This window comes from Bombina bombina, chromosome 4 (genome assembly GCF_027579735.1).
Source record: "Bombina bombina isolate aBomBom1 chromosome 4, aBomBom1.pri, whole genome shotgun sequence".
NCBI classification, from domain to species: Eukaryota; Metazoa; Chordata; class Amphibia; order Anura; family Bombinatoridae; genus Bombina; species Bombina bombina.
In genome coordinates this window covers 864,304,019-864,327,859 of record NC_069502.1, presented here as the reverse complement: position 1 = coordinate 864,327,859, position 23,841 = coordinate 864,304,019, and the positions used below count along the sequence as shown (strand labels likewise).

At 39.0% G+C, this 23,841-nt stretch overlaps 1 protein-coding gene across 2 annotated transcripts in view; it reads left to right on the top strand.

Annotated features, from left to right (window-relative positions):
* LOC128655663 (gastrula zinc finger protein XlCGF17.1-like) overlaps positions 1-23,841 on the top strand; it is a 45,269-nt gene that overhangs the window by 6,754 nt on the left and 14,674 nt on the right. For both annotated transcript variants that reach the window (XM_053709245.1, XM_053709246.1), the window contains 2 exons: positions 13,035-13,142; positions 13,269-13,376. In XM_053709245.1, coding sequence (XP_053565220.1) covers positions 13,035-13,142; positions 13,269-13,376 — 216 coding nt within the window. The remainder of the gene's footprint in view (positions 1-13,034; positions 13,143-13,268; positions 13,377-23,841) is intronic.

Here is a 23,841-nt window from a genome sequence, read left to right as displayed (position 1 = left end):
TGGCTCTAATAGTGTGTATTCACTTATTAATATGTATCAGCACAGTCTATTTCATAATGAAGCACATATTGTTGTGCCCATCTAGAATGACACGAAAGGACACAGACACCCCAACAGAGATGTTTATGCATGCAGGTCAAGTAGGAATTCATTACTTAGTAATAAAAGTTAGTAATAAAAGATATGTTCAGTTGGAGGAGTTACAAAAAAAAATCTGACTGCTTGGAGATTGAACATTTAGTCTTGTCCAGACAAGGTTCTGTGAAAGTTATTGAGACTGATTCAGGCTCGTAAGCCTGTTACTGGTAGACCAGAGCTGCTTGAGGATCTTCTGATCTTGCTCCGGATCTTGGAAGTTTGGCGTTTAGACGAGATGCCGCCAGATCCAGCTCCGGAACTCCCCGCTAGAGGGTTAAAATCAAGAAAATGTCCGGATGGAGAGCCCATTCCCCTGGATAAAAGGTCTGTTTGCTCAGATAATCCACTTCCAGGGAGATAATCCGCTTCCCAGTTGTCCACCCCAAATGGTCCTGGGAGACCCACCAAGATAGAGACCTTGTCTGAGAGTCTAAAACTATCCTCTGAGAGAGATCCAAGTGGTCTCAGTTACATTGATTAAACATACATATCTGTAGAGGTCTCAGATGGTGGCATTCATAATGTCCATGGATGCCACCATGAGACTAATTACATCTATGCATACAACTACTGATGGACGAACAGAGGACTGAAGAGAACGACAGGCCTCCAGAAGCTTGACTTTTGTGACCTCTGTCAAAAAAATCTTAATAGATACTGAGTATGAGATTATCCCCAGAAAAAATACCCTAGTACTTTGCACCAAGGAACTTTTTCCTAGAGTCACCTTCCACCTGTGAGAATGGAGAATAGCTAACAGAGAATCTGTATGGGATCTTGCAAACTGAAAAGATGGCGCCTGGACCAAGATATCATCCAGGTAAGGAGCCACCGCAATCCCTAGAGATCTGTCCACAGCCAAAAGAGCCCCTAAGATTCGAGGAGCTGTGGCGAGGCTGAAAGACAGGGCTACAAATTGGAAATATTGATCCAAAAAAGTGAAACTCAGGAACTTGAAATGTTCCCTGTGGATAGGCACATGAAGATACACACTTTTTAGGTCTATAGTGGTCATAAACTGACCCTCCTGAACTAGAGGGAGAATAGAACGAATAGTCTCCACTTTGAAGGACGGGACCTTGAGAAACTTGTTGAGAGACTTTTAGTCTATAATGGGTCAAAAAGTTCCCTTCTTTTTGGGAAGGTCAAAGAGATTTGAATAAAATCCCTTACCCTGTTCTGCTAGAGGAACTGGGATAATCACTCCCAGAGAGGACAAATCCCTTACGCAGTTTAATCCACTGCCCAAGGATCTGGAGTGTCACAAATCCAAGCCTTCATGCTGACTTAGCCTAAGTGGAAAGCTTTCTAGATTGCTTTCTCTTGTTCCAGGGCTGGTCAGATTTAGAAGACGAGGAAGATCTCTGTCCCTTGAAGTTACGAAAGGAACACAAATTAGAAGTCTGACGACCCTTGGGTCTATTCTTCTTATCCTGGAGTAAAAAAACTCCCTTTGCACCAGTAACCGTGGAAATGATCTCTGCCAGACCAGGACCAAATAAAGTGTTACCCTTAAAAGGATTTTTAGTCGTCAGATGTCTTGGAGATGGAGCCGCTCCGCGCCGTCTGGATGAAGACTTCTGCCCGGCTTGGATGAAGACTTCTGCCTGTCTGGAGGACCACTTCGCCCGGCTTGGATGAAGACGTCTCCCGGTAAGTCGATCTTTAGGGGGTTAGTGTTAGGTTTTTTTTAAGGGTGTATTGGGTGGGTTTTATTTTTTAGATTAGGGTTTGGGCCTGCAATAGAGCTAACTGCCCTTTTAAGGGCAATACCCATCCAAATGTCCTTTTCAGGGCAATGGGGAGCTTAGGTTTTTTTAGATAGTATTTTATTTGGGAGGTTGGTTGTATGGGTAGTGGGTTTTACTGTTGGGGGGGTTGTTTTTTTTTTTTTTTACAGGTAAACGAGCTGATTACTTTGAGGCAATGCCCCGCAAAAGGCCCTTTTAAGGGCTATTGGTAGTTTAGTTTAGGCTAGGGTTTTTTTGTTTTATTTTGGGGGGGGGGGGGGTTATTTTAATAGCGCTATTAGATTAGGTGTAATTAGTTTAAATTGCTAATTTGTTTATTATTTTCTGTAATTTAGTGTTTGTTGTTTTTTTGTACTTTAGCTAATTTAATTTAGGTAATTGTATTTAATTTAGTTAATTTATTTAATTATAGTGTTGTGTCAGGTGATAGTGTAACTTAGGTTAGGTTTTATTTTACAGGTACTTTTGTATTTATTTTAGCTAGGTTTAGCTAGGTATTCCTATGGGGAAATCGTGCACGAGCACGTTACACCAGCTCAATGCTGACTTAAGCGGCGCTGGTATTGGAGTGCGGTAATGAGCAAAATTTTGCTCAAGGCTCACTTCTTGTCTTTTAACGACGGGTTTCTGAAAACTCGTAATACCAGCGCTGCAGGTAAGTGAGCGGTGAGGGAAAACTGCTTGTTAGCACCGCACAGCCTCTAACGCAAAACTCGTAATGTAGGTGATTGTAATGTAAAATAATTATAATTCATGGGTGTAGCACTTTTAGTTTACATGCATTCATGTTAGCGCAGTATAGGTGTGTGGTTTTTTTTTTTTTTTTTTTTTTTTCAGAAATCCAGCTCCATTGAAGTCTATGGGGGGAGTTTTGCTTTTGCGATCACGGTTTCATATGCCCTTTGATTAATGTGCATTGGGTTGCGCGTGATAGAAAATATTTACTTTGAACTTGTAGTATGCATGCTACCCGACCAATGTAAAAAGCACAATTCTAGCGGGAATAACAACTCTTTTGAAAAATGCTATTTACTGTGCCACTTGTAATCTATGTAAGGAGCACAAAGGCTGATATATAAAATATACCATAGGAGGGAGCTGATCCTTACTGGGAATTATGGCATTTTAGCAACATGCGTTATGGGATTATGCAGCATCTTTTAAACTAACATTATACAGCAGAGCAGCTCACAGATAAAGCTTCAGACTACTAAGCACCAATGCCAACACAAGTAGCAATACACCCAGCAAAAAGTAGACACAAATATTTAAATTAATTTATTTTTTATTAAAGGGACAGTCTAGTCAAAATTAAACTTTCATGATACAGATAAGGCATGCAATTTTAAACAACTTTCCATTTGACTTTAATCATTAAATTTGCTTTGTTTCCTTGGTGGTATTTTTGAAAAGCTAAACCTAGGTAGGCTCAAACTGATTTCTAAACTGTTGAAAACCACCTCTTAGCTCAGAGCATTTTGAAAGTTTTTCACAGTTAGGCAGTACTAGTTCATGTGTGTCATATAGATAACATTGTGCTCACTCCCGTGGGGTTATTTAGGAATCTGCACTGATTGGCTAAACTGCATACAGAGGTAAAACACATATTAATATAACAGTGTTGGTTATGCAAAACTGGGGAATGGGTAATAAAGGGATTATATCTATCTTTTTAAGCATTTCAAAATTCTGGTGTAGATTGTCCCTTTAATACATCATAGGAATGAAAAAAAAATGTAATGTTCCGAGGGGGAAACCCCTGTAATCAGCGCATTCTAACCCACTCTTTAGTTTTATAATTAATATATAATTCATTTATTTTTTTATACTTAAAATGGGATTATGATATTGCTGCACTTTCTTGTATGCTGCTTTTACAAATACAAATATCACTGTAATATAAAAAAAAACTTAGAAATCCTATGACCAATAAAAAAGAAACAAAACAAGTTTTTGTTAATATGAGTTAACAAAAGATCAAAAACGAAGAAATCCTGAACATAAACCCTAGCCAGTACCTGAATGATTTTATGACCTTACAGGTGACATCACATATGATGTCTTTTGATCAGCAAAATCATTAGTGGTGTCAGAATATCAGAAATGAATAATGTTTATAACACATTAGGTTGGCTTACAGAATATAAAGAGAAGTTGAGTAATAATGTGTTGTGTGACCTGATGAATGGGATTATTATTTATAATTTTATTTGTTGTGCTCCAGTGTTACAGATGTTTTGTGATGTTTTGAAGGGACAGTAAATATGAAATTAAAATTTGTATGATTCAGATAGAACACACAATTTTAAACACATTTTGCTTTTTACTCTTGGTATTCTTTGTTGAAGGGTATACCTAGGTAGGCTAATTGTAGCTCAGGAGTGTGCTTGTGTCTTTTGCACTTTATGGCAGCAGTGTTTGCAACAATGTGAAATTGTGATGTGTCTGAGGGATTCAGGTCACAGTTGAGTGTATGTATGTGATGTGTCTGAGGGAGGCAGGGCACAGGTGAGTGTATGTGTGTGATGTGTCTGAGGGAGGCAGGGCACAGGTGAGTGTACGTGTGTGATGTGTCTGTGGGATTCAGGCAACAGGTGAGTGTATGTATGTGATGTGTCTGAGGGATACAGGGCACAGGTGAGTGTATGTATGTGATGTGTCTGAGGGATACAGGGTACAGGTGAGTGTGACATGTCTGAGGGATACAGGGCACAGGTGAGTGTATGTGTGTGATGTGTCTGAGGGATACAGGGCACAGGTGAGTGTACGTGTGTGATGTGTCTGAGGGATACAGGGCACAGGTGAGTGTACATGTGTGATGTGCCTGAGGGATACAGGGCACAGGTGAGTGTACGTGTGTGATGTGATTATCTTGTTTCTTGTCCACCATACACTGATGTGTGTTAATTTTTAATTGCTTCAAATAAAGCCTTGAATTTTATCCTCTAGTTCTAGATCAGATCATGTTTAGCAAACTTTTCTCACCTGAAACAGGTGTTTAAACCAGTTGTAACGGTCCGGCACTCTCAGTCTCCTGTGTTAATGGTCTTATCATTGGAAAAGGTCCTCTGGTCCCTGTCTAGCTATCTTTTATCTGTAATTTGGGTCGATTAGAAACTAAAGGTGAAAAGTATGTGGCATATTTATGATAGTTGTGGTGGGTGACCTCATAAGTATTCTTGTTAGATATAAGTATATAAAGAGCAGCGCCAGGTATTTTTTCTCAAAGCTCCCTCACAGGTAATTTTCCCTATAATTACCTTAAATTAATACACAATAACAAAAATCAATAGTAGTTTGGGAGTGCTAGAAGCTAAATGAGAAAGTCTGGAGACTGAAGGACAATTTAGCAAAAATATATTTATTAAAACAATATAAAACAAGTATATAGTTTTTAGAATAGATTGTGGGACGTCTCCCTTTGTAATTTAAGAACAAGTAAAATTTACTGCATAAAAAGAGCACTTTGGTATATTTCTCTAAAAGATTCCACCTAGGTTTTTTCTTTAAATCATTTATCTTTGATTTCCACCTTAATTCTGATTCTGAGTGGCCGCAAGAGATTTCTCAGATATTATATCGGTTTCAACTTTTATATTGTTACTTTGTATCAGAAGGAAGCAATTTACATATCATAGTCCAATATATTGTTGTTTTATACAGTTTAGGTTGTTAACTTTTTGTAGCAATGTCTTTTGGTATGTAATATATATACAAAGTTGGCTGTACTCAGTAAAAATTGATATTTTTTGGTAGGGCTTACCGGCTCTTCTGACACATCTGTGTCTGATGGTATCTCGGTCTCTCTTACCGTTTTTTTTCTTTGTGTCTCTCCTCCTTGTATGATGTAGGTATCTCCGATGTCAAGAATGAAAACCTAGACCACGCTCCTGGGTGTATGGGTTTTTTCTCTATCGGTTTGAAGCGACTTTGGCCCTTAGGTCAGGATCTCGTTTTCCCCAGGCAGCTTCTTGATATAGGTGCACGTCTCAGCGTGTAGATATAATCTTGGACTTGAAATACAAACGGCCGTTTGTTTTTTTGAACTTTCTTTTCCCTCTGTTGACAAAGCCTGCTGGCGAAACGCGTAGACGTTACCTGCTGTTACCTGCTTTCTAATTATTGGACAAACAACTTTACCTATCCCCTATTGAAAGGAACAGAGGGAAAAGAAAGTTCAAAAAAACAAACGGCCGTTTGTATTTCAAGTCCAAGATTATATCTACACGCTGAGACATGCACCTATATCAAGAAGCTGCCTGGGGAAAACGAGATCCTGACCTAAGGGCCAAAGTCGATTCAAACCGATAGAGAAAAAACCCATACACGCAGGAGCGTGGTCTAGGTTTTCATTCTCGACATCGGAGATACCTACATCATACAAGGAGGAGAGACACAAAGAAAAAACCGGTAAGAGAGACCGAGATACCATCAGACACAGATGTGTCAGAAGAGTCGGTAAGCCCTACCAAAAAATATCAATTTTTACTGAGTACAGCCAACTTTGTATATATATTACATACCAAAAGACATTGCTACAAAAAGTTAACAACCTAAACTGTATAAAACAACAATATATTGGACTATGATATGTAAATTGCTTCCTTCTGATACAAAGCAACAATATAAAAGTTGAAACCGATATAATATCTGAGAAATCTCTTGCGGTCACTCAGAATCAGAATTAAGGTGGAAATCAAAGATAAATGATTTAAAGAAAAAACCTAGGTGGAATCTTTTAGAGAAATATACCAAAGTGCTCTTTTTATGCAGTAAATTTTACTTGTTCTTAAATTACAAAGGGAGACGTCCCACAATCTATTCTAAAAACTATATACTTGTTTTATATTGTTTTAATAAATATATTTTTGCTAAATTGTCCTTCAGTCTCCAGACTTTCTCATTTAGCTTCTAGCGCTCCCAAACTACTATTGATTTTTGTTATTCTCATAAGTATTCTTGCCACAGAAACCTGGCGTTTAGTATAGTGTCTGTTTTATTACGGCACAGGTAGCCATATTTTTCCAAGGAGAATTGCTCCTCCACTTCCTCTATCCACATAGCTCTACTCAGAGTGCTAGGTTTTTTCCAATGGCGGGCTATTAGTTTTCTTGCGCTATTGAGGCCAACCTGTAGGACTAACAATTTCAGGCGGCAGGCTATCTTAGGCAAATCATTTAATAGGGCTATGTTTGGAGTTAATGCAAAATCAGTTGCAATACCTTGTTTATAATATGATTCTACCGCTGCCCATAGTGGGCGGACTCTTGGGCATTGCCACCACATATGGATCAAATTAGCGTGTATCCCGCAACCTCGCCAACACAAACTGGACGTGTTAGGGTATATGCTAGCCAACCTCAATGGGGTTAAGTACCACCGAAGGAGGATTTTAAAATTTAACTCTGATATCTCTGGGGAAGTCGAGGATTTTTTAACTGAACTAAAAATTTTATACCATCTTTCTGTTTCTATATTTTCTGTGAGGTCTATATTCCATTTAGCTGTGTATGTTGGTAGAATATCTGTGGGAGTGTTTATGAGTAACTTACGCGATGTGGAGAGCGTTCCCCTTGGTATAACGCCACAAAAGCACATTTGTTCGAAAGCGGTAGGTTTTCTCAGCAAATCTGACTTAAATGGTGACGTATGTATATAGTGGTGTAATTGGGCATATTTTAGCCATTTGGTAAATTTACCATCAGCTAAACCCGCTAATTTGTCTCTCTCTAATAGCTTGCCTGCTTCTGTGAATTTGAGTAATGGAATGGTGTATTCCCATTCAGTTAGTCGTTGGAAACCTTTGTCTAAGCCTCCCACCATTTCTATGTTTAACACAATTGGGAAGAGAGGGGATCTATAAGTGGAAATGTGTGGTTTAGTGGCAATTATGTGATCCCAGCTTTTAAATAGTTGTTTATGAATTTCAAGATATCGACATTAGGGGGGTCTGAGATCTTTAGATACCCAGCATAGGGCGTGCACCAAGGGAGCCTTGAGGATGTGTGAGTCCAATGTAACCCATGCTTTGCGTTCTTGTGTCTTATGCCAATCTAATATTCTTTGTAGAGTCACTGCTTGGTAATACTCCTCGATCTTAGGTAGACCCAGTCCCCCATTTATATTTGATCTATACATCATGTTCCTATTAATTATTGGTCTGCATTTACCCCATACAAATGTATTAAGGCATTTCTGGATCCTATTTATGTACCATTGTGGGAGATGAAGTGGAAGAGTTTGTAAAATGTATAAGATTCTGGGCAATGTAGTCATTTTTATGGCTTGAATCCTTCCCCACCAGGACAGTGGTTTATTCGACCATGTCTTAAGGTCGCATTGTGTGTTAAAGGACCAGTCAATACAGTAGATTTGCATAGTCAACAAATGCATGATAAGAAGACAATGCAATAGCACTTAGTCTGAACTTCAAATGAGTAGTAGATTTTTGTTAAATAAATTGCAAAATTATGTCTAGTTCCACTCCCCCTGTATCATGTGAAAGCCATCAGCCAATCACAAATGCATATACGTATATGCTGTGAATTCTTGCACATGCTCAGTAGGAGTTGGTGACTCAAAAAGTGTAAATATAAAAAGACTTTGCACATTTTGTTAATTGAAGTAAATTGGAAAGTTGTTTAAAATTGCATGCTGTATCAGAATCTTGAAGTTTAATTTTGACTTGAGTGTCCCTTTAAGTAGCAATACATTGTAGTTTTTGTCAAACAGCGTCATCTGTCTGGGGGAAAGGTGGATCCCTAGATATCTGATTGTGTCTGTGCATTCATTGTTTTTAAAGCCCTAAACAGGATGTGGAGGTATGGCTTAAAGGAAAGTTCTGATTGGGTTTCAATTGCCCAATCAGATGTTAAAAACATGATACAACATGATGACAGAGTGATTCACGATATACTGAACCTGCTAATAGCAAAAACAATACTATGCCATTTATAATCCAGTTGAAAATTTTAAAACGATTCATTTTAAAAAAAAAACATTGAAGCTTTATTGTTAACATTTTTATTATATATATTAAAACATTGTTATTACCACCAAGGCTAAAAACAATGTTATTTAAAACCAAACGTTTCTGCAAAAAAAAAAAAAATAGTGATCAATAGGGAAATATTCTACTGCACCCAAAAACTTTTTTACAGCTCAGCAAGTGTCAAGAGAATCATTGTTGCTATTATGAATAGACAAATTCTACCTCAGTGATATACATTGAATATGTGAATTATTTCAACCTAAATGTAAATTGGAATCCCAATTATATTACTATAAAAATATATATATAACACTTTTAAATAAACATATTTATATTTTCATGACGAATTAACTAATAATAATATGTAAAATATGTGAACAAAATATAGTAAAAATATGATACTAAGTTAAAATCTATACATGATAAAATATGTAGTTAGTTAGATACTAAAATTATCGTTGTATAAAGGAATTAAGAGTTTGAATGTTAAAAATAAAAAAACATTAGTTTATAGCAATATGAATTGTTTCCCCTTATGGTTTTTTACACTCAAAAAACTTTGTATTGAGTAAAAAACGCTTGTATGTCTAGGTCTACATTGAGACCATTAGGTTGGAGACTATTTAGTGTTTTTATCCAATAAGTTTGTTTCCTCAATCTTATCAATCTATTGGGAACCCATTCAACAACTTTAATTTTAAGACTTCCAAACCAATGAATATTATTTTCTTTGGTTTTATTTTTTAATTTTGTTGGTGCCAAGTGTTTTTTTTATATCTCTTTTTTCTAAAACGAACTTCAGGAGAAGGACCTAAAATATTTTTAAAATTGGATCCAATAATAACACTTGCCAGTGTTTGTTTAAATCTCTCTTATCTGGTGGTGTGCCTTATATTTGGTTACAAATGTTGGTTTTGAATCAGTATATAAAGTGCTGGTGTTTTTCTTTCTTTCTTTAATCATACTGTCCCTATCCATTTTATCTACTTCGTCTTTAGCTTTGGACAAAAGTTGATTAGTGTAGCCTTTTTCACTAAATTTTGCTGTTAGAATAATTGCTTCTCTTTCATAATCCATCTCCTTTGTGCAATTTCGTTTTATTTGTTGATATTGACCTGTCGGGATATTATTTTTCCAACATTTCAAATGACCACTATGCGCATTTAGGAGTCCATTGCGTTCTGTAGATTTCCTAAAGTTTTTTTACTGCCACTAAGTTATTTTCATTATTTACAAATAAGGTTAAATCTAAAAAATCTATTGATACATTTGATAGATTATATGTGAACTTTAAATTATAATAATTATTATTAATGTATTTGGTGAATTCTTCCACACTGTTATTGTCGCCTTGCCAGATTATTACAATATCATCAATGTATCTATAAAAATGAATTATATGACTGCCATGGGGATTATTCGCCCATATATTATTTTCTTCAAAATCTGCCATATATAAATTGGCATAAGAGGGTGCAAATATAGTCCCCATGGCAGTCCCCTGTATCTGTTTATAAAATACATCTTCAAATAGAAAATAATTGTGATTGAGAATAAAGTGCATTGAGTCTATTAAAAAATCTATTTGCGTTTTCGGAAGTTCACTTTTCTGACATTCCACTTTAACCCTAGCTAGACCATTCTCATGTGGGATACTAGTATAGAGAGAGGATACGTCATAGGTAATCCAGATGTAATCTTCTTTCCAGATAGTCCCTTCTAATTTGTTTATTATGTCCACTGTATCTCTTACATATGATCTAGTTTAAACTACTAGGGGTTGTAAATAATGATCGATATATTTTGATAATTGATCACACAAAGAGCCAATACCTGACAGAATTGGTCTGCCTGGAGGGTTATTGGCATCTTTGTGGATTTTGGGTAAGTTAAAAAAAACAGGCAATCCTTGGATATGTTTCATAGATATAATTAAATTAATTAATATTTAAAATTCCTTCTTGTTTAGCTCCAAAGAGGAGATTCCACAATTCTTGTGAGTAGTTTGTAAAAAATACATGGGGCTTACCAGGTGTTTAATCTACACTTAGATCCCCTGGTTTGCGCTTTCTCTCACCCCCTTCCATATATATATATATATACTGGGGGGGAATGAAAGTGCTAAGTGATTGCAGAGGTAAGCTGGCACACAATTTTAAAGTGATGGTAAACTAAGACCCAGTGAAACATGCGATCGTAGGTAGAATAAAAAAATAAAGTGATGAAAACGCAGCATTTTTAATGTTTTGTAAATTTTTAACATTTATAAGCTTAAATTTCACCTACGATCCTCCACCTGTACAACCGCCGCCATTGATTTCCTATGTCACGTTTTTTTTTTTTAACCAATAGAAATCCAGGCCAGTCGGCGACACTGATATTCCAACACGCCCTATGTCATGTAAGCGCATGCGCTACATGTTGGATCACTGACAGACTGATAGCATATACTATTGCATATGGAATTATGCGCATGCGCATAACGAACAATGAAGCCCAAGATGCCAATATAATGATGTAGAGAGCGGGTGGTTGCGCTTTCTAAGTCGGCAAAGGAAAAGAATGCGGGGGCGGAGTAAGTCCCATACAACTTTATTATAAAACCCTAGATTTAAAAAAAAATAAAAATAGCGATTTAGTTTGTAAATACTTTATGAATAAAAATTTACTTTCAAAGGGCAATAAATTTACCATCACTTTAATATTGTATATTTTTAACATAACATTTTAATGGAGTGAAGATGCCATACTGTGACCTTGCATTGTTTTTACCTACTGGTCCAAAAGCTGTCAGTCCTCAAAGCAGGCACATTATGTAACTGTGATTAGCCATTGTTTGGAGAAGAAAAATGTAATTAGGTGTGTTATAATTTTTCATAGAAGAACCAAAAAGACAGCCAACAATTGTTTTGTATTATATTTTTTCATTAATTTAAATTATAAGGCAGATTTATTATTGTACATTCTGGACGATATTTGTAACTGTTACAGTGACATAACAGTTGTTTGATTAGAATGTTTGTTTGCAATCTGTATATAGGTTTCCAAAACAATTTTATTTTTAAGTTGGTACTATATTTTGATCATTTTTATGATTTATACAATGCCTGCTCTCACACTCCTTCCATGCAGTCACTGTGTGCCACTGATGTCATTTTAAAGGGACAGTAAACGCATAAATGTCTTGTAAGTACAAGGTGTTAACTGCCACTTCAACATCATGGCAATACATAGCACATATGTGGTAGGCAGACTTGCATGCACATGTCACATTTCACATCATGGTGGCACTTGGCACGTGTGGCAGGCAGACGTGCATGCACATGCCACATTTCACATCATGGTGGCACTTGGCACATGTGTGGCAGGCAGACGTTCATGCACATGTCACATTTCACATCATGGTGGCACTTGGCACGTGTGGCAGGCAGACGTGTATGCACATGTCACATTTCACATCATGGTGGCACTTGGCACATGTGTGGCAGGCAGACGTGTATGCACATGTCACATTTCACATCATGTTTGCTAGTTTATTACTTACATATGACAGTTGTACAAAACTAGAAGTACATTTGAGAAAAAAAAGCACTGTGTTCATTTAACATATACACACACTCAGATTGGATGTCGTATCGCCGTGGAATTTTGAATTTTTTATATATATATATATATATATATATATATATATATATATATATATATATACACACACTATATATGATTCATCTGTCTCACAAATATATTGTATTGAATAAAAATATAGTGTATTGAATGTATCAGCATGTACTTTATGTAGGTTGGAGTAGTGCATGTCTGTGCGTTAGTCTGTGTAATCTGTTTCTCTGAATGGGGGTCTAATAGTTTGCTATCTGTGATTTGTGCCTGAGATTTGGGAATAGTCAATGAATGCTTCTATCTGTATGTGGATGTTGATTGGTACCTATGTATCTGTAGATGTCTATGCATCCTTGGGAGGAGGGAGAATTGGGGGGTCACATCTTGAAATTTTGCCCTGGGAGCTAGTGTCTTTTGACTAGGGCATAGGTGAGTGTACAAGCGTGATGTGTCAGAGGGATCCAGGGCACAGGTATATATTTCCTTGTGCAATGATAAAAATCTAAAATGTGACCATATTTATGCGATCTATGCAGATGATGTTAAGACTGAAGTCACTCTTAATGCTGAACAGACAAGTGATCTGTATCCAAATAGTCATCTGGAAGCTATGAAGCAGGAAATCAGTGACAATATCAGTACAGGTGAGTGCACATGTGTGATGTGTCTGAGGGACCAAGGTCACAGGTGAGTGTGTGTGTCTGATATTACAACTTCATTGCACAGTTCTAAAAAGCTAAAATGTGAATATATTTATATGATCTATGCAGGTGATGTTAAGACTGAAGTTACACTTAATGCTGAACAAACAAATGTTCTGTATGTAAAGAGTCAGTGGGAACCTGTGAAGCAGGAAATCAGTGACAATATCCGTACAGGTGAGTGCACATGTGTGATGTGTTTGTGAGGGATACAGATCATCTGCCCCACTAAGCACAGGAAGGTTTTTATTAAGGGGGAAGGAGTCACTTTTAGAGCCACTATCAACCCCCCCATGTAAAACACAAACGGCTAGATTTAGAGTTTGGCAGCCAAAGGGGTGCGTTAGCTACGCGTGTTTTTTTTCTCCCGCACCTTTTAAATACCGCTGGTATTTAGAGTTCACAGAAGGGCTGGGTTTTCAGTGCGTTAGGCTCCAAAAAGGGAGCGTAGAGCATAATTTAACGCCACTGCAACTCTAGATACCAGCGGTGCTTACGGACGCGGCCAGCTTCAAAAACGTGCTCGTGCACGATATCCCCATAGAAAACAATGGGGCATTTTGAGCTGAAAAAAAACCTAACACCTGCAAAAAAGCAGCGTTCAGCTCTTAACGCAGCCCCATTGTTTTCAATGGGGAAACACTTCCTACGTCTGCACCTAACACTCTAACATGTACCCCGAGTCTAAACACCCCTAACCTTACACTTATTAACCCCTAATCTGCCGCCCCCGCTATCGCTGACACCTGCATATTTTTTTTAACCCCTAATCTACCGCTCCGTATACCGCCGCTACCTACATTATCCCTATGTACCCCTAATCTGCTGCCCCTAACACCGCCGACCCCTATATTATATTTATTAACCCCTAATCTGCCCCCCACAACGTCGCCCCCAGCTACCTACAACAATTAACCCCTAATCTGCCGATCGGAGCTCACCGCTACTATAATAAATGTATTAACCCCTAAAGCTAAGTCTAACACTAACACCCCCCTAAGTTAAATATAATTTTTATCTAACGAAATAAATTAACTCTTATTAAATAAATTATTCCTATTTAAATCTAAATACTTACCTGTAAAATAAACCCTAATATAGCTACAATATAAATTATAATTATATTGTAGCTATTTTAGGATTAATATTTATTTTACAGGCAACTTTGTAATTATTTTAACCAGGTACAATAGCTATTAAATAGTTAACTATTTAATAGTTACCTAGTTAAAATAATTACAAAATTACCTGTAAAATAAATCCTAACCTAAGTTACAATTAAACCTAAAACTACACTATCAATAAATAAATTAAATAAACTACCTACAATTATCTACAATTAAACCTAACACTACACTATCAATAAATAAATTAAATAAACTACCTACAATTATCTACAATTAAACCTAACACTACACTATCAATAAATAAATTAAATACAATTCCTACAAATAAATACAATTAAATAAACTAACTAAAGTACAAAAAATAAAAAAGAACTAAGTTACAAAAAATAAAAAAATATTTACAAACATTAGAAAAAAATTACAACAATTTTAAACTAATTACACCTACTCTAAGCCCCTAATAAAATAACAAAGACCCCCAAAATAAAAAAATGCCCTACCCTATTCTAAATTACAAAAGTTCAAAGCTCTTTTACCTTACCAGCCCTTAAAAGGGCCCTTTGCGGGGCATGCCCCAAAGAATTCAGCTCTTTTGCCTGTAAAAAAAAACATACAATACCCCCCTCCAACATTACAACCCACCACCCACATACCCCTAATCTAACCCAAACCCCCCTTAAATAAACCTAACACTAAGCCCCTGAAGATCTTCCTACCTTGTCTTCACCATGCCAGGTATCACCGATCGTTCCAGGCTCCGAAATCTTCATCCAAGCCCAAGCAGGGGCTGGCGATCCATAATCCGGCGGCTGAAGAGGTCCAGAAGAGGCTCCAAAGTCTTCATCCTATCCGGGAAGAAGAGGCGATCCGGACCGGCAACCATCTTGATCCAAGCGGCATCTTCTATCTTCATCCGATGACGACTGGCTCCATCTTGAAGAGCTCCACCGCGGACCCATCTTCTTCTTCCGACGACTTCCCGATGAATGACGGTTCCTTTAAGGGACGTCATCCAAGATGGCGTCCCTCGAATTCCGATTGGCTGATAGGATTCTATCAGCCAATCGGAATTAAGGTAGGAAAATTCTGTTTGGCTGATGGAATCAGCCAATCAGAATCAAGTTCAATCCGATTGGCTGATTCAATCAGCCAATCAGATTGAGCTCGCATTCTATTGGCTGTTCTGATCAGCCAATAGAATGCGAGCTCAATCTGATTGGCTGATCGGATCAGCCAATCGGATTGAACTTGATTCTGATTGGCTGATTCCATCAGCCAACCAGAATTTTCCTACCTTAATTCCGATTGGCTGATAGAATCCTATCAGCCAATCGGAATTCGAGGGACGCCATCTTGGATGACGTCCCTTAAAGGAACCGTCATTCATCGGGAAGTCGTCGGAAGAAGAAGATGGGTCCGCGGTGGAGCTCTTCAAGATGGAGCCGGTCGTCATCGGATGAAGATAGAAGATGCCGCTTGGATCAAGATGGTTGCCGGTCCGGATCGCCTCTTCTTCCCGGATAGGATGAAGACTTTGGAGCCTCTTCTGGACCTCTTCAGCCTCCGGATTATGGATCGCCAGCCCCTGCTTGGGCTTGGATGAAGATTTTGGAGCCTGGAACGATCGGTGATGCCTGGCATGGTGAAGACAAGGTAGGAAGATCTTCAGGGGCTTAGTGTTAGGTTTATTTAAGGGGGTTTGGGTTAGATTAGGGGTATGTGGGTGGTGGGTTGTAATGTTGGGGGGGGTATTGTATGTTTTATTTTACAGGCTAAAGAGCTGAATTCTTTGGGGCATGCCGCGCAAAGGGCCCTTTTCAGGGCTGGTAAGGTAAAAGAGCTTTGAACTTTTGTAATTTAGAATAGGGTAGGGCATTTTTTTATTTTGGGGGTCTTTGTTATTTTATTAGGGGGCTTAGAGTAGGTGTAATTAGTTTAAAATTGTTGTAATTTTTTTCTAATGTTTGTAAATATTTTTTTATTTTTTGTAACTTAGTTCTTTTTTATTTTTTGTACTTTAGTTAGTTTATTTAATTGTATTTATTTGTAGGAATTGTATTTAATTTATTTATTGATAGTGTAGTGTTAGGTTTAATTGTAGGTAGTTTATTTAATTTATTTGATAGTGTAGTGTTAGGTTTAATTGTAACTTAGGTTAGGATTTATTTTACAGGTAATTTTGTAATTATTTTAACTATTTTAGCTATTAAATAGTTATTAACTATTTAATAGCTATTGTACCTGGTTAAAATAAATACAAAGTTGCCTGTAAAATAAATATTAATCCTAAAATAGCTATAATATAATTATAATTTATATTGTAGCTATATTAGGGTTTATTTTACAGGTAAGTATTTAGCTTTAAATAGGAATAATTTATTTAATAAGAGTTAATTTATTTCGTTAGATAAAAACTATATTTAACTTAGGGGGGTGTTAGGGTTAGGGTTAGAATTAGCTTTAGGGGTTAAAAAATTTATTAGAGTAGCGGTGAGCTCCGATCGGCAGATTAGGGGTTAATACTTGAAGTTAGGTGTCGGCGATGTTAGGGAGGGCAGATTAGGGGTTAATACTATTTATTATAGGGTTATTGAGGCGGGAGTGAGGCGGATTAGGGGTTAATAACTTTATTATAGTAGCGGTGCGGTCCGCTCGGCAGATTAGGGGTTAATAAGTGTAGGCAGGTGGAGGCGACGGTGAGGGGGGCAGATTAGGGGTTAATAAATATAATATAGGGGTCGGCGGTGTTAGGGGCAGCAGATTAGGGGTTCATAGGGATAACGTAGGTGGCAGCGGCGTGCGGTCGGCAGATTAGGGGTTAAAAATTTTTAATAGAGTGGCGGCGATGTGGGAGGACCTCGGTTTAGGGGTACATAGGTAGTTTATGGGTGTTAGTGTACTTTAGAGCACAATAGTTAAGAGCTTTATAAACCGGCGTTAGCCCAGAAAGCTCTTAACTACTGACTTTTTTCTGCGGCTGGAGTTTTGTCGTTAGATTTCTAACGCTCACTTCAGCCACGACTCTAAATACCGGCGTTAGAAAGATCCCATTGAAAAGATAGGATACGCAATTGACGTAAGGGGATCTGCGGTATGGAAAAGTCGCGGCTGGAAAGTGAGCGTTAGACCCTTTAATGACTGGCTCCAAATACCAGAGGGCGGTAAAAACCAGTGTTAGGAGCCTCTAACGCTGGTTTTGACGGCTACCGCCCAACTGTAAATCTAGGCCAAAGATTTCCCAGTTATTTTTAGTTGATTGTGAAATAAATTATGTAGGACTGAAATCCAAGTTTAAATATGAGTGCAAAAGACTTGCAGCACAGGGTTATGATATGGCTTATCAATGAAAGGGTTAAACTTGCTCACTTCCTCATTTATTACAGAAAAAGCATTTCTCTCCCATAAACCATATATGTTAAGGTAATAAATAGTATACAATATATACGGTAAGGCCTGTCTTGTGATATATAAAGTGGCATAAAAACCTCACTTTTTCTGCTGCTAACACCTCTCCATATAGAACCTACTGTCTTGCTGACTTTTCCTGCAGCATTAGTGTAGTGCTGCTTAACTACCGTTAAATTATCAAAAATAATTATTCCCAAATTTTGTTACTCTTGTGTTTCTGGTAGTAAAATGTGATAAAATCGGTATCCTATATTTGTTTGTTTTTTTATTTGTTTTTTTATCCTAAATACATAACTTGGCGCTTGTTCTTTTTAGATACCATTTATTTGCATCGCCCTATATTTTTTAAAGGAACATGAAACCCAGATTTTTTTCACATTATTCAGATAGCACATACAAATTTTAAAACATCTACTTCTGTTATCAACCTCCCCCACCTCCACAGCCTTTAGTAACCCCCACCTCCCCCTGTAACCCCCATAAGCCCCCCTCTGTAACCTACATAAGTCTCATCAGCTGCCACTGTAACCCCCTAATAAGCACCCCCTTTAACATAAACACCACCTGTTACCACCATCAGCCCCCAACCCACATAAGTCCCAGCGCACCCTCCTCCCTGTAACCCGCATAAGCCACAGCGCTCCCCGGTAAGTTGGCTCAATGTCGCAAGGTGGGTACGGCAAGTCGGCGGCCCTCCTGTATGTCATATGTGATATCAAAGGTAGCAGGGCTAAAATCGCATACTCTCGCGGTTTTAAAACTGCAGCGATTAATCGCGGTTTAAAACCGCATCCGCGATTAATCCTGCAGCCCTAGTTCCTACATTTATACTGCATTCCCTCACCTATATTTACAGTTCCCACCTCCACTTGACCCCTCTTGCAAAGTCTGGGCTTTCCGTGTTTCACACATCAAAAAGTAAACACAGCATCTGCCTAATGACTTATAGTAGAAGTTATAAATCACAGTTTTTCAGACACAAGGATCGTAGGAACTTGTTAACGGAACATACAAAGCGTCATCCCAGATCAGATAACGATCTGTTTAAATTATAGTTTAATAAAACATTTGTATACATGTTACACTGTTTGCTTCTGAGGTAAATAAGCAGCATGATGCTAGATCATCCTCTCTTCACTTGACTGACACACTAGCAGAGCTGGTATGCCGTTTGCTATAGAATAACAGTTTTTCCACTAGCTGTCAGTCAGTATTGTAAGAAGAAGCCTGTCAGTGTGAGCACTCTCCCGTGTTTAATCAGCAAGTCAATACTGATTGGACAGGGATCACAGTAAAAAATTGCCCATTTCCTTCTTAATACAGGGAGGGTCCACAGCTGCATTCCTTACTTATGGAAATACTGAACCTGGCCAACAGGAGGAGGCAGACACCCCAGCCAAAGGCTTAAATACCTCCCCCACTTCCCTCATACCCCAGTCATTCTTTGCCTTTCGTCACAGGAGGTTGGCAGAGAAGTGTCAGATTCAGAGTAGTTCCTTATGAAGGGTATCTACCCTTTGAAATGGGACTGGAGTTTTAAGTAGTCTTGTCAGCCTCTCAGTGAGAGCATTGATGAAAGTTAGTCTGGAGATGCAGGGAGAGTCTTTCTGCGAAACCATCCAGACTCGTATTAACAGCTCCTAAGCAATCAGTGTTGATGAGTTTCACTGCCTGCTTTTTATCTCTCAAGTCCATGTCAGAAGCGATGCTACAGTCTGTCACACTTGAAGGACCGTGTTTCTGTTCCACGGCATAGATTCCGGTTAGATCGTTTCATTTTTTACACATATGTAACGCTAGAAGACAGGGTCACAGTGGGACTCCTTTTATCTTTATGGAATCAAGGATTAATATCTCCTGAGGGGGATTGTTGAACAGTGGGTTGTTAATCATATTTGTTTATGTGATTTATGCTGCTTATATGTGGGAGATGTTTTGGGCTCATAGGCTGATATAGAACGTACAGGTTGCTCTTTTACTTTGAGAGCTGCGCAGTTTTATTAAGCTTGGCTCGCTTTTCCTTTAGCAGGCGTGGTCCTGCATTGTGCACCATGTGACCGCGAGTTGTCACGGTTTCCTTTTCCTGACCGAGTGACTACGGAGAGGAGCGAGTTTTCTCTATACTGTCTGGGTCATAGGAGGTGGTGAGTGCCCCAGCCATTGGGGGTATAGATGCCAGTTGTTTTTTCTTTGATTTAAATATGGTTACCTACTCATGGAGGATTCTTATTTTTTAGAGGATGATCCCTCTATGACAGAATTTGATACCTGTGTATATTGTGAGGAGGCCCGGGTAGTCAAGCCCTCTCAGTTATGTTCCATATGCCACAACAGGGTGTTTTCATCAACCAATGTTGAGATGTTAGATGCCACTGAGCCTTCCGCCTCTGAGGACTCTTCGTCCCGTGAGGTGTGTCCCCTACAGTCATCTGATCCTACACATGCAGCTTCCCCTTACACCACTAGTCCTCCATCTGGAGGGGGGCTTTTTGCACCAGACGTTACTGCGCAGTTCCGTATGGCGATGTCTGTTGCCTTAGCTGCTTTGCCTCGTACTGCTACGCGCAAACATAGAAGTAATCCATGCACTCCGGCCCAGGGAGCTTCATGTAAATTGGCGGTTGTATCCAATCAGTTATCTGAGGGTGCGGTTCTCTCTGAGGCTTCAGAGTACGGACCTTATGGGTCGGAGCCTGCTGCTTCTATTCCTCCGGCAGAGGAGGATTTTGCCTTTAGATTTAGAGTTGCACACCTGCGCTTGCTTCTGAGAGAGGTTTTGACGATATTAGAGATGTCTAGTACTGATCTACCTGTCGAATCTCAACACTAAATCAGATGGCAAATTTGATCAGGCAGTTGGGGAAGTATGGAGATCCTCTTCCCTTTCATCTATTTCTTCTTTTAAAATCCCAGTGGGCTCTATAAGAGGGTTGTGTTTTTGCCCACCCTTACTTGGCTAACTCTTTTTGTGTGCTTGCCTATAACTTTACTATTCCATTTAAGGATAGTTTATTCTTAGAGCTCTTGGTTATAAGAGGAAACTGTTTTTTATGAAGATGTTTTGTCACAAGGGATATTTATGTACTGAAGACTTATGGTTGTCACAGTTTCTTGATACTTTCCTATTGGAGCATCTCTGTCTTGATTCGAGGTGATGGTTCCCTCGATATTTTCGAGAAAGAATTAAGGTCTTGGAGCTTATTATTCTTTTATCATGGGTTTCAGTTTTTTTTTTTTTTTCTGTTCAGGACTTGAATTGCTCTGTCAGATTGTCAGCCGTAAAGGATCAGCCCAGGATTCAACCCAACTGCTAGTGTGAAAAGTAAAACACACGCTAGCACACTGAGAAATATCCAGGACGTGACCCACTCAGGAAACAAAATAAGTAGGATACAATGAATTCACAAAAGAAGTAGAATCTCTGTATAATTTCTTGAGGTCTGAATTGATACACAAGAGATTGCGAACTTTAAGTAGTAGAAAGATAAAATGATAAATGTTCCTTTAAGCAGGTTTGCAACAAACAAATGATAAATGACCCTTTAAACAGGTTTGTATCCAATAAATGATAAATGTACCTTTAAGCAGGTTAACAACCAATAAATGATTAAGTTCCTTTAAGCAGGTTTGCAGCAAACAAATGATAATGTCCCTTTAAGCAGGTTTAAAGCAAACAAATGATAATGTCCCTTTAAGCAGGTTTAAAGCAAACAAATGATAATGTCCCTTTAAGCAGGATTGAAGTAAACAAAAGATAATGTCCCTTTAAGCAGGTTTTGCAGCAAACAAATGATAATGTCCCTTTAATCAGGTTTTGCAGCAAACAAAATATAAATGTCCCTTTAAGCAGGTTTGCAGATAACAAATGATGATAATCTCCCTTTTAAACAGGTTTTTGCAGCAAACAAAATATAATTGTCTCTTTAATCAGGTTTGCTAGGGTTAAGGCAAAAGCAAGGTCAGGCAGGCAAGGGTCAGTATATCCAGGCGACAGTTTGAGGGACTAGGCAAAAGCAAGGTCAGGCAGGCAAGGGTCAGAATTTCCAGGAGTCAGTTTGTGGGACAAAGCAGAAGCAAGATCAGGCAGGCTAGGGTCTGAATATCCAGGAGACAGATTGAGTGATAAGCAGAATTCATAGTCAGACAGGCAAGGGTCAAATTCAGGTTCAGAAAATAGTATTCACATAGCACCGGAGTCAGCAACAACAAACTGGCCCCGAGTAGGATCTCCCGCCAAGATTTAAAGGCAGAGAGAGGGCTGACGTCAGGGAGGAGTGAGCTGAGGAGCGCGTCGCATTGCTAGGCAACGTGACGTAAGAGACACAGGAGATCCGGGAGCCGTGGCGACACGGCGATGAGCGGATCAAGTGTGACACAGATATTACTTTTAAATCTAATCTTTTCTTCCGCTTGAGAGAGAGATTTAATTTGGCTTCCACTATTCTGCAGTTTTACCATTTGGAAAGACACAATTGTCTTTCTCTTATTCGTGCTACTGCACCAGCGTAAGATCTCCGCTAAGCCTGAGCATTCCAAGTGTTTTGGAAGCCGACTCAGTCCTGGTATAAGGCCAAGAAGTTCCAGGTCCTATCTTGGATCACTTTGGGGACTGACTATCGATCCTTGCAGACGCTGATTCAGGGACGTACAGGATCCATGTAGCCTACTAGACTTCAAATCTCAGCCTTCCAGGGCAGTTTTTCTTCTTTTGATCCTGTTTTCCAGACAGAAAGAAGGAAGCTAGTTCAGGTGTATACAGGTTTTTTGTTTATTCTCCTTTGGAGTCATTGGCCCGGGGCCTATCGCAATGAGGTTTGAGATATTATTTAAACCGTTTTTTCGAGGTCCCATAGAGGGAGGGGACTCCCGACCCTATTTGGGTTCTAAAGGGGTTAAGCAAGCTTTTCATGCCTCCTCATTCTAGAGAGAGACTATAAAGTCCACTCTGCCCTTGGTACGGGTAGAGCAGTGCAGGACCACTGTTGAGGAAGGATATCATACCTTTTCATTGCTCCTCAGGGAACATTTCCAGTTCCTAAGGTTGTCATTTCTAGATCAACATTCCAGTACATTGCTCCTTCAGTTTTCTAGGTTTTCCTCTGGCAGTGACCAGAATCCAGATCTGGCGGTAGCTTATCTTGTTTAGACTAATCTGGTTCATCTGCCATCGTCTCGTCTAATAGAAGACCATAAGGGATTTCATCTGTCTTCCTCGATCCTCCGGGATGGAAGAATATCTAGACCTGAGTTCTCTGGTGTAGGCACCAGGGTGGATTCCTGGATGCTAATTTAGTCTTCATAGACATGGATACACTTCTATCGGACTTGTGACGTTATGAGTTAGCTTCATCAAGTCATGCCCTCCAGACCTCCTTCAGGCCATCGCTGGCTCTGTGTTGGGTGCTGTTGATTTGTCATGTGGTCCATCTTGGGCTTCATTCCTCAGCAGTGGCTCGGTGTATGCTGAGACAGTGGAGCAGCGCTGTTTCGAATATGTCTTAACAGATTTACCTGGACTAATGATTGAGAGAATTGCTCTCTAGTGTCTTTGTCCAGATCTCCTTGTCCTGAGGGACATTTTTCATATTAATCCTGGGTGGTTTTGACTTCGGTTGCAGTACGTCGGGATGGTGAGAGCGTGCCAAGAGGGCATGGGGTCCGTGGACTTAGGAGTTCTCCCTCCCATTTAACCTAATAGATCTTCAGGCAATCCCTTTGCTCTAAGGGTTTATTCTACTGGGTTAGTCCCAGTCTTTAGATTCTGGTCAGTCTTCGAGAGGCTCCCTAGCGATGAGGGTAGTATCTCGGGTTTGGTAGAGGGCGGGAGCCCACTACTGCTCGCTGTTTGCAATCCATTCTCTGGATGGGGGTCATCCGGGACGGATGTTCTCTTCAGACATTCCCTTTTTCTGGGGATATGGTCTCCATCCGAGGAGTGGTTGGTTAATTGTAACAGGAAGGGGACGCCAGATGAGAATCTCAGGACGTCCCATCTCTATACCAAGTTCCACAGATGGGTCGTGGTTCAGGGATCCTCATGCGGAGCTAATGGATGCATTAGTGGTGTCTTGGAGGTTTAATACAATTTTTCCTTTCAGCCATATCAC